The 15,892-nt window shown below is 35.2% G+C and overlaps 1 protein-coding gene across 2 annotated transcripts; it reads right to left on the bottom strand.

Moving 5' to 3' along the window:
• Window positions 1-187: 187 nt before the first annotated feature.
• LOC137966163 (MACPF domain-containing protein CAD1-like) lies at window positions 188-15,507 on the bottom strand. 2 transcript variants are annotated; one of them, XM_068812704.1, is made up of 8 exons: window positions 14,347-15,507; window positions 5,311-5,549; window positions 2,871-3,066; window positions 2,695-2,772; window positions 2,346-2,529; window positions 1,518-1,681; window positions 696-1,301; window positions 188-589 (listed from the first exon to the last, which is right to left on the bottom strand). In XM_068812704.1, exons 1-8 carry the CDS (start codon window positions 14,605-14,607, stop codon window positions 572-574), a joined length of 1,746 nt encoding a protein of 581 aa, XP_068668805.1. In that variant the 5' UTR covers window positions 14,608-15,507; the 3' UTR covers window positions 188-571. The 2 variants fall into 2 exon arrangements, with proteins under 2 accessions (XP_068668805.1, XP_068668804.1); XM_068812703.1 differs by having other exon boundaries at window positions 188-1,301; window positions 14,347-15,318; window positions 15,422-15,504.
• Between the last annotated feature and the right edge of the window lie 385 nt (window positions 15,508-15,892).

The following is a 15,892-nucleotide window of genomic DNA, read 5'->3' as shown; positions in this document are numbered from 1 at the left end:
ACTAGTTTCGATTTTCATAAGCAGGCATCCTTCGGCAGCTACTTACCATCTGGTTGGCTTATTTCTCCTTGTACCTATGATGCCCAAAGCCTAACATACACTTGTCAACCTGGATGAATAGTTTACTCGTTTCCTTCTCACAGAATGCAAGAACAAGTAGAAAAAATTAAGCACAGGGGCAACTTGAGCCACTAACAGAACTTGGAAATCACCTAATCAACTGAACAAGGATGTTGAGATTTATTAAAATTACATACACCAAAATGCAAAGCTTGCTCCTTCCACATATGGAACTAGTCCTGGTATCTGATATTGTAGAATACAAAAGAAAGGCCCCATAGGCTCTGAAATGTCTTCCTCTTTTTCCTCTTCCACTTACTCCTGATCTAACGCCTATACCCGGCTTACGTCAACCAGTTTCCATCTGAGAAGCCAGTCCTACACTTCCTGTTCGTATCGTCCTTTGCATCTCCTCCATGGCCATACACTAAATTACATATCCAAAAATCCCAGTATGACAATCTTTTCAAAACAAAGATTAGATCTTTACGCCACTGTTGAGCATGTACATTCAACATGAGGTATTAAGCTGCAGTGGACGACACGAGGAAAAAAGCCATTCAGTAGTGTTGAAGATTATAGTTCCTCTCAAACAAAAGCCACCTCACTCAATAATTAAGTAATGAGTACTTGACCATCAAAACAATCTTTCCCTTCTCCACCCCAAGCTTTCCACCTGTGACCAACCAGTGTCCTGGTGAATCCTGTGGGCCCTTAGTCATCTCTGTCATGTCAACAAACTTTGCCAACTTACCAACTGCATCTTTTGAACCTGAACTCATGGCATCAGTATTTGTTGAGCTTCCAACTGCTTTCTTTGACTTGTCATTACATCTGTCTGGACTGTGGTCCCACAAAGATCTGCGAATGGTACAGCCAGGTAATTTAGAATACAAGAGTTTCATGTGTAAAACATTTCTTGTCCCAAAATCCCAAACACCAAGCTGGGCTCCAGTGACAACAAAAACACCAGAGAGGTCTTCGATGAAGGTTTCATTGTTCTCAATTGGTGCTGTGCTTACGTGAGAGAAGTTCTTCCACTTCACAGGTTCAAACCATCGACTATCTTGTTCCTCAGGGCCCTGCCACTTAGGTGCACCAATTGCCATATGGGTATCCCAGTATGGTCGGAGTACCTGAGGGAGAGATACTAAGTGTTGAAGATGGACACAAAGCCTGTTCTGCTTGACTCCCTCTAGGCAAAGCCTTAGGCCAGTAACTGGTTTTCGCCTGACAGATACCTGCAATAAGACTTGAGAATCAGAAGAAACATAGATGGTTTCATGGACATACTAGCAACTAGCAACTCTGTTGTTTACATTCAACGTTGATAGTAGACTTCCTGCCTCAGCAAAGACATGCCTTGCTTCATAGAAATACATATTTTTGGTTGTAAAATAAAGAGCTCTAATTTTTTGGATCCATTAGTCATGCTAAGAGTCAATCTGAGAACTTACTTGTTCCTGACTGACATAAAGCTTTTGTCCCATAATGCTGAACTGCAGTGAAGGGCAAACTGGTTCTTTCCTTTGATGTCCAGGGAGACTATCCAGAACAGGTGCCCATACGCGTGGCATTTGGAATTCCAGGAAGTATCTGAGCTCCTCAATTGGTGGCTTGTCTGCACAATCATGCAATGAAAAGAATGCATTTTCTTACATGAGCAATGACTAAGAAACAAAAATAGAGAGCTTGAAGTTCGTGTTAAAAAATGATGACATTATGATTTGTGGTTTGACCATATCAAGTGAAACCAATATCTTGTTTTGCTTTTTCTTGCCTTTTTTTTTTAATTTTTAACTCCTACAAAAATGTTTAGTTCCCTAATTAGTCTGGTCTGCTATATTGCCAACACACACTATGCACCAATAAATACATACCTTATTTTGAAAGACCAGTATAGTGTGAATCAGCTCGTACAGACCTTCCTATATCAGCTCATACACAAAAAGCTTATTTTAATTTTTCTTTGGATGTAGTTCATTGACCCTAATAACCTAACGATTTTTTTTCAGTTACAAGCCAAGAGAAAATAAATGCTGTTGCATTGTCTCTTAATCCTTAACAAAGGATTCTGTTTTTTTTGGCATTTGCGCCATGAACCCGTAGAGGAAGAGAATGCCTAAGAAATAACTGAATGACCATCAGTCCCATAAACATGTTCATATCCATGGCTTGGAGACCAACCCTGGTATGACACTATGAATGTCATCCCGCACTAAGAAACATTGCCATATGCATCCTTCTATACCAATGCACATTAGAAATACGGTAGACATTCTTACATTCAAGATAAAGATCAATGGCACGAGTAAGATGGTTCTTCCCAGGGATCCCATCAAGGAGAGAAACAATAGGGCAGAAGGTCATATCAATGACATCGGGTGCAGAAAACACAGTTCTTGTCCATTGGTTGTGATTTTGGACCAGATCATCCCCTCCCCTTCGCCTGAAAATGACTGTAACGTCCTGCATTTTAATTGTTTCGACCCATGAAACACCCTTACTACAGAGCAATAATCCAAGTACTTGTAAGGAATGATTTAGAATTTTCAAATAGTAATCTACATAAAAAAAGCAATATATATGTACATATTAGACAACAAATAAGTAAAGAAGAATAGTGCAACATACTTCTTTCCCAGTAGGACAAGGAGCACCAGGTGGGTGAGGGAACACTCCTTGACTGCTAAACAAGTATGGGTCCACCCCCTGCAAATGCAAACAGAAGGCACAATGGTTGAAAACTTTGAAGGATTAATAGTGCAGATGAAGAACCAATATCAGAAAATTAATTATGAGGCACTAGCCTTATCCATGATTTTCATTGGACCTAAACTTGTTTGGCTTTCTGTATTTGAGAACCTTTGATCTCCAATGTCTTTGACATACTTTTTAAGTTCCATCACTGATAAAGGTGATGACTGGTGCTGCTTGACATAAATTGCATCCTTGCCACCAATTGTTACAGAAGTAATAATGTGTGTCCCAAATATTTCGATGAAGCTGGAAAACAGATAAAATTTTCAAATATCAAATATTTAAAACAATTATGGGAGATGACAATTAGAGTAAAATCATAAGGAAGCGATAAAAAGAGAAGAAAGATCCCGGGAAAGAAGAGGAAGAGGGAGAGAGCTGCGTGAAGAGAACAGTCTCGTTAATCTGCCCCCCCAAGATCTCTCAACGCTTTTATTAAACACATAAGGAATAATTACAGTGGACAAGAATTCCCCTCTCTATCCACACATCTAATACAGCTAATAAGCACTCAGAAAAATAACAAAAATTACATCCTCAAGATCCTAACTCAGCTTCGTACTAATAAAAGCATTAATAGGCGTTACAGAAATTACGGAAACACCATTGAACCGAAAAACTTCAGAACCATAAGGGCATCTACCCTCTGTATCACATCATGGCCAGAATACTATCTTCTGTTATACATGCTGAGAGATAAAAGTTATAAGGGCACTTTTGTTCTTTTACATCATCAAGGGTAGTTAGGTCTTTTATGTTCTTTGTTACCTCTCTCCTTATATTAGCTAAGGCAGATGGGTATTTATGTACTTTACCTCAATTCATCTAATAAGAAGTTAGGGGTCAACATGAACCTGGTACGAGAACTCTCTATTTCTGGAATATATTTCCCTATTCTTCTCTTTTGTCCTTTCTCTCTTCTTCTCTTCTGCTGTCGAGTCAACATCAAAGGAGAAAGCTTTTTTCTGAAGGTCGGTCTTTTTTTTTCTTTCTTGTGCCACAACCAGTTGGTTGGTGGTCTAGATGAGGTTTTCAGACCACATCTCACGAATATTTGCCCCATGCTGCATGAGTTTGGTTTTGAGGCCCTTCCTGATACCCCTGACAGGTACTTGACCAGTTTTTATGCTGTTCATACGAACCCAAATATGTATCTGGAAGTTGATTTGTTGATGGAATTGAAGAACAGTGCTCTCATAACTTAAATCTCTCAACAATATAACAATAAGTCAGCCAAAAAAACATCATTAGGGTGTAGTATGATGATAGCCCAGACAAACCAAGCAGTCCATCAATCTAAACAAACTACTAAGATTGAGTTTGGTTCCATCTCAAAATGACTAGTCACTTAGGGGGCTATCTCTCAACTTTATAAACCAATGACTTTTCATAATAGCTATCTATGTGAGACAATTCCCACCAACACTTCCTCACATCCAGACTTAGACGTACGAATAATGAGCCAAAGAAGTAGACAACACAGATGATGTACAAACTCAACAAGAACTAAACTGGGCCCAATAGGTATGTCTTGCTCTGATACCATATTAAAATTATGCCAATTCCATCCCAACAAGCTAGCCACTTAGGAGGCCTAATGCTCAACCTTCTAAACCAATAACTTTTCACAACACTTATTTATATAAAGCGTATTCCCTTTAACACAAAGGCATCAGTTGGTGGGCCATGATAGAAATGGAACAAATCAATATTCACATTGAACTAGAAATCTTTGTGATTTAATAGCAAGAATGTCTAGTTGAAACTTTTAGATAGTCATATCACAAGCAATTACTACATTGGAGCAAACGAATGTTCATGATTAACTAAGAAAAATGTCAAAAGGGAAATAAGAGAGTAGAGAGAAAGGGATTGAAAGAGAGGAGAGATTGTGATTTAATAGCAAGAATGTCTAGTTGAAACTTTTAGATAGTCATATCACAAGCAATTACTACATTGGAGCAAACGAATGTTCATGATTAACTAAGAAAAATGTCAAAAGGGAAATAAGAGAGTAGAGAGAAAGGGATTGAAAGAGAGGAGAGAAAAAGAGTTTGAGAAGAGAGAGCTTTTGATAAGACCCTTGTTGGGGGTTGTGCTTGCCCCTCTCATCACTTTTATTAAGTAAAAATAAAATTTTACATAATTGTCCACATACACTTAAAATCACTTAAACCCTTATATCTCCCAATATACATAATCAAATCACATGAAACTAAGTCTAATGACATAATTAAACATGTAGAAAAAGATAATATAGACTTGAGAAACAACAACTGATGTGAAAAGACGAGACTACCCTTCAATAGATTTTCTAACAAAAAACATTTCCTCAACACCAAGGATCTAGTAAAGTTTTTACAGTTTTATCAGGAGTCAACATCCAAAATGTGTCCTATTACCCATACAGATGTCTTATATAGCACAAGCATTGCTAAGTTAAGAATCCCTGTCACAGAGTTGTTACAGAGTTAGGTTGCACAATCTCACCTTGATAAGGATGCTGGATCCCATGAAGATGGTATAGAACATTGAACAGCTTCTGTCAGAATTGAAGGAGTTTGCATTAGCTGAACTTTGCAAAGGGGAATATAAACTCCTTCAACTGCTACATTTTTTGTCACAGCAGAATCTATTTGCTTGGAGCCTGTAAAGCTGAACACTGAATTAAAGCTTCCAAGAGGTATGTTTCCAGATAAACGAGCTCTTTTATTGAAAAACTCCACCATCTGCACCAATTTAAAAGAAACAAACAATTATAGTATCATGGCAGAATGTGTCAAAGTTTGCAAAATGGAGCCCACATTGAAAAACCTTATCACTTTTCTTAAGGCTTCTCAATGTGGGTCTTTTTTCCACTCAATATAAGTACACCAACTTTAGGAACTTAATTGTTTCATTTATGAAGATTCTTCGCTGGAGCATTGGTAGAAAGAATAGGTCAAAGTTTGCAAAACCATGATACTGATTTAGAGAGCATGCAATACAATGAAACACATCAGGCTTCCATTCCAAGGGTTAGAAGCCCATTCTCACCTTGACTTATGGATAAAAGAGCAAAATCACCATATCTCATCATAAGCACATATTAACTTTCTCAATCTATGTAAAACATAAATTTAAATAATATTAACCACTTTTGAGAAAAACAAGCAGAAGTTGAGATACTATTTCCAGATTCATGATTCATAATCAGCCTTGAGACCAAGCCAAAAAGCAAAACCAATTGAATAAAAGTTACAGGCATAAATGATAAATTTGAAATTCTTTTTTCCATCAAATATTTTGGACCAGGCAATAGAAACGAAGACAAAAAAAAGAAAAAAAGTTTCTTTTTCAGACATAGCCTTGTCTTCATTAACCTGAGCTGAGGCTTTCTCTCATTCTTAGGGAGTCCCATTTTCACGATGGATACTGCTTAAATACCCCTTCAACAGGCAAAATAAGTATTATTTCCATTCATGTATTTTTCCAAACATACCAGATGATCTTCATTTCACATGTGCCTCTCACATGGCATACTTATCATTTAGTAAATAAAATGGCCACCTTGATTCTCTTAGATGCAATTTCATTTTTTTTTTTTTTTACTTTTTAACTCACGACAATGTACTAGCATTATCTTTTAAAAAAAAAAAAACAATGTATTAGCATTCATCATCTCAACCAGGGTTTTGCGACTTGGGGTCAGGACAGGACTAGGCATTGCCGATCCCCAGTCAGCTCAGGCAAGTAGGCTGGCAGATTCACCCATATCTTTCTACAAGGCGAGTTGGCCAGAAAAAAAAAATCAAAAGAATTTTAAAAAATAACTAAATATAGGGGGAAATTCTTCATAATGGTATATATTATGTTATATATAATTAAAATATTGCAATGATTTCTAATGCGTATTTAGTGTATTGCAGGTCCATCATTATGACTAAGTATTTGTTTGACCAGAACAGAAGAGCCAAATCCCTCCTTACGACACGAGTCATTCAGTCCAAAATTTGTTATGACTCGCACAAGCCGTGATTTGACACGAAGAGTTGGAAAACCATAGATATAACCTTCTGACTCCCAACTCGGTCAATCCAACTCAATTGTGTCCTCCAATGATTCTAATACCAAAATTGATCGTATAACCTTCTAAAGTACAAAGAGACTCGGCTAGAAATAACATTCAAATAAATATAAATTTTTTTACAAAAAGCAGATTAATAAAATATCTTCCTTTTGAGTTGGAAGGGACTCAACCAAAACAAAAGGGTCAAGCAGCTCCCTACAAAGCTCGCCCAACACAAAATCCGATACAACGGGATGAGTCAAAAGAACATGCTATTATTAATAGTAGCATTAATAGTTTATTGTTAATAACTACAGATTAATGCTTATATTAGCATTACTATTACAGAATTAATGTGATAATACTTATTACTTTACAGTATAAATTATTATTTCTAAAGTTTATTGATTATAGTTTCCTATTGTTGTTATTATTATTTTATATTATGTAGAAATTTAAGAGCCTTATTCATCATAAATGTGTAATTAAAACATACTAATATATGAATTAATTAAATTGATATTATTTTGTCAATTATTTAGTAAATACAGTAATTATATGTTTATAATTGATGAATAAAACAAACATAGGCATAATTTGTTCTTCATTATTCATTAGTTCGGGTAAAAAAAAATTCAAAGAAATAAAAAATATATTATAATATTTAAAATTCGATATATAATATATATACATAATTAGCTAAATATACTAATTATTTTAGGGGCATAAACTTACTGTGTTTTGGGGACTAAGTACCTGTTTGGCCAGGGACTATTCATAAATAAAACTTATTTGCTAATAATGCATTATAATAAAATTAGTATAATTAAAATTATTTTTAGTTTACTTATTAATTATAATTTCTATTAATTATTAACTCAATATTATTGTTATTAATATCATTAATTTTTTTAAAACTTTGTTGTTGTTACTATTATAAAATAGTAATTGAAATTAGACCAAAAAATATTTAAAAAATATTAAAAATTATCAAAACCTGAACTACATGTCCCTCCATTTATATCAGATTACCAATATTATTATTATTTTTAAATAACTTTTACTAATAATATATTGATAAATGAAATTACATAATATCATTAATAATTAATAATAACCATTAATAATTATTCTTAAGATTAATAATTAAAACTTTCCTAAGTTAGGAATAAAAAATTACGTGCACAAAGAGGGAGAAAAGGAGAGATCTGGAGATTATATGCTAGATCTACAAGCCAGTGACCAAGTGACATCAATGAGAGTGATGAAACACCGAGTCGGGAGGGAACGCAATGGGTAAGGGGAAAGGGTGAAAACACTGATTTTGGGTGTTTTCCAGCGGGAGTTGCAAGTCAGATTGTTGGACCAGGTCAGCAACTCGTGACTCTCGGGTATAAGGAGCCCCCCCCCCCCCCCCCCCCGAAAAAAAAAAAAAACCCAACAAGTCTTTCTAAAATCCAGGACGATTTGCCTGAGGTGCAAGTTGACCTGGACAGGGTCCTTGATCATCGAGATATTGCAGGTAAAACAAACAAGGAAGAACTAGCCACAAAAACAAACATACTTCAGTACTTCAAATATTAAAGGCCATACTATTAGACAACACAATTTCACCTTGGCAGCTTCTCACACAATTTCCCCCCTCTTCTCTTCTCTTTCCTCTCCCTTTCTCTTTAGACACTTTGTAACTATATGCAAAAGGCTCTAGAAATCAACATGGTATCAACGCAGATGATCAAGGGCCTTGCTTGAAGGCTGCTCAAATTTTGTGGCCGAAGGAAAGAAGGTCAGTAAAAAAATAAAATCCATGGGTGATCATGGAAAACTATGTATGGCCGGTATCTTCATCTCAAAAATAAGTGTTTCCCTCTTGAAAATAGTGAAAAACTGAGGAAGGAATAGAGAGAGAATGAGAAAGGAGAACAGGGAATGAGAGAGAGAGCTTTGGAAAGAGCTACATTTGGGGTCATGCACAAACCCCATCTCCATTTAATAACTTGATTAGAGCAATTACAAAAGTGCCCTCACTTACATTAATGACTTGACTTCTTATATCTCCCATTCTACATATCCTATGTACATGAAACTTGAACCATAGACATAATTAAACATACAAAACAAGATAACATAGAAATATAAATGAGATGACGAGGTAAAATAACCAAAATACCACTGACCAGATTTTCTAACACTCCTTAAGCTGGAGCATATACATCCATAAAAAGAAGTTTGCCACAGAAGCTCACAAATTCACGCTTTCCCAAGGCTTTGAATACATCTCCAAGTTGATCCTAGACTAAACATATGGGGTGACTACCTCCTTTTTCATTACAGCATCCTGAATAAAATGACAATCCACTTCTATGTGTTTTGTCCTCTAATGAAAAACTAGATTACTGACAAAATAGAGTTATAGGGTCATCCTGGTATAACTTAACTCCGGTGAGACAGATCTTACCCACATCAACTCATTAACAATGTGAGCCATTACTTTATATTCTACTTCAGCGCTAAACTTAGCCACCACATTTTGCTTCTTACTCTTCCAACCGATCAAGTTGCCACACAAAAATACACAATAGCCAGTAGTGAACTTCCTATCCAGGTTTGGAACCAACATAATTAGCATAAGAAAAAACTTCAATTTTCAAATGACCACTAGGTTTTAAAAAAAAAGACCATTTTTCTTGTTGATCCTTTCAAGTACTTTAAGATTCTCTATGCTACTTCTAAGAGACTTTGCGTGGATGCTCCATAAATTGGCTAACTACACTTTGCAAATGAGATATTTGGTCCAATAATTATTGCATATATGAGTTTACCAACTAATCTCTGATACATTGTCTTATCATGCAATTATACATTGATCACAATGGAGATTATAACCAACTTCCATTAGGGTATTAAAGGGTCTAGCCCTTCAAAGTCCATATTCTTGTAACATATCTACTACATATTTCTACTATGTCAACACAAGTCTTTCCTTCTTGCCCCAGAAATTATTTCAATAACCCCAAATCTTTAGTCTGGAAATGTATTGCTAAATAGGACTCAACTTCTTTAATGCCAGCAATATCACTACCAAACAATATAATGTCATCTACATACACCAGCAAAACTACAACCCCTAGATGACCACATCAATACAAACAACAAGTGGTCACAATGGCTTCTAGAGAATCCCATAGACATCATCGCTTGGCTGAATTTGTCAAACCAAGCCATTGGACCCTGTTTTAAGCTATAAATAGCTTTCTTGAGTCTACATACTTTATGCATCTCTCCCTAAGCAACATAACCCGAAGGTTGCTCCATATAAACTTCTTCTTCTAGATTGCCATATAAGAAAACATTCTTTATATCCAATTGACATAACGACCATCCTTGATTCACTAAAATGGACACCAAAATACAGACAGATGGTAATCGGGCAACTAGGGAAAGTCTCAAAGACATCAACTCCTTAGGTTTGTGTGTACCATTTAGCTAACAATCGAGCTTTAAATATTTCAATGGATCCATTTGTCTTATACTTCACTATATACACCGACCTACAACTGCAGCCCAAAGGTAAATAATATAATTGTCACTTTCCTCTATTTAACAGATCTTCCATTTCAACATTCATGGCTTGCTTCCACTGGGGAGAAGAGAGACCATCCTGTATGGAAGAAGGAACAATGCAAGCAAAGAGAGACAATGCAGACTTTTTGTATTTTTCGAACAAGGAACTAATGTAAACAAAATGAGACAATAGATAATGAGAACCTTTTTTTATTTACACCCTTCCGAAGTGCAATAGGAAGATTTAAGCCACTTACCTCAAGATCCTTAAACAAGTAGGGTCATAGCCCGGCATAAGAGAGAAGGTTGTAAGCTAAGAAGAGGGCGCATGTCGACACTGATACACCTGCAATGGCTTCTCAACAGTGGAACTCGGTGAAAGTCCAAAGCAATCATCAATTGGGAGAGGAATAACTGATCCAATAGCTGGAGAGGGAGACAGTGTAACATATGAAGGAGTTGACACAAAGAAGGGAGTATCCTCAGAAAATGTAATATTAGCAGACACAAATGTTTTCCTAGTAGAGGGACAAAATCATTTGTAACCTTTCTGTGTTCAAGAATACCCTAAGAAAAGACATTTGCTAGCACAAAAAGATAATGTTAGTGTTAGAAGATATGATGTAATTAGATTGTCATTGATGTAATTAGTTTATGTTTTTCGTCTCTTCTTCACTCTTACTAGGGTAAATGGTATAATTGTAATATTGGTACTTCCTCCTTTTTTTTCCAAATTCGTCACTCTTCCTCTTCTCCTCCTAAAACCTTCTCTACACAACTCTTCTTCTTCTTCTCACCCCTTAATCTTCTTCTACTGTGATTATACATCATGGAATCCTAACTTTCAACATGGTATTAGAATGGGGAAAGATCTAAGATGGAAAAGGAGAAGAGGATGGAGAAGAAGAGGAGGAAGAAGAAGAAGAAGAAGAAAAAAAAAAAAACAAGTGTCTCATTTTTCCTTTAGTCTTCTTTCCCAATTCATGTTTCTCATTGGATTTTTAACTCTTCTACCGTACGTATCATATAGAAAATTATATACCGTTGGAAATATATTTGAGTCTAGTTTCAAACTCAAAAAGAATCGTTCAAATCAGATTTTTCTCGAAAGAGAAATCGACATTTGAAGCAGCAAAGATCAAGCAACAGAAAAGTTTCGTGCAGCACCAAAAAACTTCAACTTTCGAGTCATTTTATGCCATCAAGAACGAGACTTTATATGGAGAATTATATATCAAAAGAAAGATTTGTAAGTCTATTTTCTTACCAATTCAACCAATTCTCAATCCGAGTTTTTTATATGGAGATATCGATCTCAGAAGAGTCATGCTAGCCAAAGAAGAAAGAGTACTCAGTTCTCATAGATTATGGAGTTCAAAATCTATCAGATTATTTATCTCAAAAGAAGTATATTTTATAAAGAGAAGTTGCACTTGTATGAAAGGTATTTAAGTGTAGTTTCATAAAGAAAAAAAATTCATGTCAATCTAATCCATATTTAAGGATATTTTGCATTGCAAGAATCAAAGGTCATGCTGGTATCCTATTGCATCCGAATTTAAGTCGAATTTTTTTCTTCACTTTTTTAGTTGTTGTTATTGATCAACAATATCAAGAAAGCATCTCATGATCTACCCTTGGAAAGTTTTTGTTGTTAACTAACAATATCTGGAAAGAATCTTTAGAAGATCATTTGTTTTCAGAAAATTTCCTTGATTTATTTGTCAAAGAGAAAAAGTGTTCCTATTCTGAATTATGAACCTTTTTTTTTTCCAGCCACGAATTTTGTGAGATTTTGTTGGTATCTTAAAAGATTACAAAGAATTTGATTTGGTATCCTTGCCTAAAAAATTAAGGCAAGAAAAGATTGAAATATTTTTTGATGAAGTGGCACCATATCATAAAGGAAAAGTTTCCTTAATTAATTTTTGGAAAGTGGCTGATTTAATGAAATATCTTCCTTGATTTGATTTAGTGGATGATTTGATTTGATTTTTTATCTCCTTCCTGATTAAGAAACACATTTCGGCCAGCATAAAAGAATCTTGTTTAGTGGATGATATAGCCCTAAGGGCATTATAGACATTGTAAACTCATTCCCAAAACTATAAATAGAGGCTCATGGGCATGGGTTAGAACATCAAGATCAAGCCCTCTCCTTTCTCTCTCTCTTACTCTCTCACGAGTTCCTTTCTTCTCTATCCCACGAGTTAGAGTTCTCCCCTCTTCTCTTCTCTTCTCTTCTCTTTCCTCTCCTTTCTCTTTCTCTTTAGACCATTTTTAACTATCTGAGAAGGCCCTAGAAATCAACAAGTTGCTCCCAAGTCCTTTGTTAGAAAGTGTGATATTCTTTTACTTCTTAAATCCTCTTTTACATCACTCTCAGACAGCACAATATCATCAACAATACTATCAGTACAACCCTAAGGTTATAGAATAGTAGGTACAATAAAAATCTAACCTTTAGCTCCAATCAACAGAGAAAATTGAAAAAGTTCCTTACTTTAGAAATCTCGAGGTAGAAGAAGGGGAATGGTGAAAATTTCTCAGCAGCAAGACCTAATTACTCTGATACCACGTAGAAGAGAGATAAGAGGAGATAGAGAGATAATGAAGAGAGAAAAAGTCACAAGAGAGAGGAAAAGTGCAGCAGAGCAGCAGTACTAGTTGGAGGTCCGAAATCGACCTCCAACTCTCCTAAATAGCACTTAAGTGAAATACGAAAGTATAATAACAAATATACCCTTCCTACACTAAACTCTCTACAACTTTCAAATTTAATGCATAAATACTGAAAATTGAACCAAATAACTACTAAATGAAGGAGAACATTTTCCTTCTTTAGAGGTTGATCGATGTAAAAGACCAAAATACCCTTTTACATATCATTTCACATTTATCAAAAGAGCTTCAAGTTTCAAAGGACCCCAAAAAAGAACAAAAGTTTTTTTTTTTCATTTATTTTTTTTGACAAGCAAGAAGAACATAAGTTCTTTTTTTTTATTTATTTTTTTGACAAACGAGAAGAACATAAGTTTTGGCCGTTCAAAAAGAGGATTAGTTTTTAAACACTCATATTTTATGAAAAAGTTAAATCTAAAAAACCAAGAAGCAACCAACATGTTAATTGTTATGAAGTTCTTCTAGTTTTATCTCCCTTTTTTCACTCATTTGATTCTTGGTGAGAAGTTTTAACTACATAAAAAAACATCACCTTGATTTTTGCATTCTTAATCGAATTATTGATATCATTCATTGTATTTCTGTTTTTTGGCATCTTGTTTTCAAATCAGTAAATATTTTAGCTGATTCCTTGCAAAAGATGGAGCCTCAGGGTTTATGTTAAAAATAGTTTAGCTGAATTCTGAGCAAATATGTCTTCTTATATTAGAAGGAACAATCCCATATACATCATCTTAAGATACCAACGGTAGATACGATTTGAAACAAACGAATTAACACCAAACCAAAATTTGCTCAGACCTACAGGGTTCCCAGATCTTCCACCTATGGCGATGACTAAAAGCTGTTGATTAAAACTGGTAAACATCGAATTTAGATCAAAGTTAAAGTTCAACAATACTCCAAAAGCACTATGTTTGATTCATCTGTGAACAGATAATTTATGTTTTTTAACATTCTGGCCCTAGTCCTTTTAACTTCTTATATTGTCAAAAACAAATTTTCATTTTCATTTTCATTTATTTGATGAATTGTTTAAGGTCAAAACATTTACATGATTAAATCATAGTGAAATGATATGACAATCTAGAGATACATAGGAAACATGCAAACAAAATAAGAAACTAATAAAAAGGAAATACAAAAGAAAACATAATAATAAATAGGAAGATGGATAAATTTCATTATGTTTCACACAGCAATAAGTTAAATAAAAATGAAACTCAAAATACCTCATAGAAACTGCAAACTCCAGTGCTCTCCCTCCGAGTATTCTCAATGTTACACTTAACTTCTCTTGAAACATGCGGTACAACTAGACCTTCACTAACAAACAAATCCCTTGTATGTCCGTCATCTATCTCAACAAGTCTCGAACCAGTTATCCCTTTACAATAGAGTAACCTCGTGTCGAAATTCACATCGAAACCCCGCCCTAGAGCTTGAACTGCATTAGAAACAGAGTGGAATGCCGCACTTTCCCCCATTCTCATCACAACTGAGATGACAAAGAACCGTGAGAAACTTTTAATCCCCTGAATCCCAATCCAGTGTAAACCAGAATGCTGCTCTCCAAATTGCTGTTCTAAAAACCCAATAAAAGGGGGAGCAGGTCTTCTCCATAAGGATTATCATCTAATGCTAAAGCCCGCAGAGAAAATTCCACGGTCCCCATCTACCAAAAGAAATCCATAAGCATCCCCAAAACCATTAAGCAGGGGGCAACACCATAACTACAAAGGAGTTTCAGAAGTAATAAAAGCGTCTAATGTCTACAAATTTCTAAAAAATTCAATATCCTATCAACTGTTGCAGAAAACATCTCCCCGTCTTCAGAATAGGTCTCATTTTCAAGCCACCAGACCTTAACTTTGCATGATTATTCGAGATCTCCACATTAATTAAAAAAAGATGAACAAAGTTTGGCCCCTGGCTGTAATTATACAAGCTAGCTAGTTCAACGATTCTAATCTCACTTTCATTCCTTCTTTACATTAGGATTACTTCCTGAGACGTCAAAAGCCCTATCAAGCTAAATTATCCCTCCTCCGACCACTCCAAATATTAAATCAGCTTGCATGAAATACTCTCGGTTGATCAAGAACACAAATCCAAACGTACAATCGTAGTTCCCAGTAACACTTCTATCTTCTTCCTTTGCCCTTCAAAGAGAAATAGATTCAACCAACGATGAACAAAACAAGCTGCTGGAAGAAACACAAAGGAATCATGATACAGTAAACAGTTGCAGCAAGAACGACAGCGAAGTAAGAATTTTCAGATGTCTCTCGTCTCTCTCAGTCTCACCTTCAATTTCCAAGCCTCTTGAGAACTTGACTCCGAAACCCGAAGACATTGAGTCATTGTGCGGTCTTTTCTACGGAAGGTGATGACCTTTGATTATCAACGAGAGCCATCTTTCCCGATTTTCTCGCTGATCTTATATGGAAAAAAATCGTTTCGCGGGAATTTGGAATGAAACGGAGCCCCGACTTTGGGGTCCAGCAGTCCTTTCAGCTGTCACACTGCCGGCCTATGCTTGACTGAAATCCGATAGGAATTATTAAATTTTAACTAATTATATTTATGTTTTATACATATAAATATTTTTGAAAAAGTGATCAAGAATAAAAAATTTAAAAATACCCATTTAAAATATTAGTGATTTAAGATCTTATATTTGGATTAAGGGAATGATTAAAGTATGATTTAGTTGGAAAGAGAATTATAAATAAATTTAACAAACTATTAATATTAGTTTAATATTAGAATAATATC

The sequence above is a fragment of the Aristolochia californica genome, unplaced genomic scaffold (assembly GCF_029961685.1).
Source record: "Aristolochia californica isolate CCGP_79_NKW_82.1479 unplaced genomic scaffold, dmAriCali1.0.hap1 SCAF_5, whole genome shotgun sequence".
NCBI classification, from domain to species: domain Eukaryota; kingdom Viridiplantae; phylum Streptophyta; class Magnoliopsida; order Piperales; family Aristolochiaceae; genus Aristolochia; species Aristolochia californica.
This window is presented reverse-complemented; position numbering and strand designations above follow the sequence as displayed.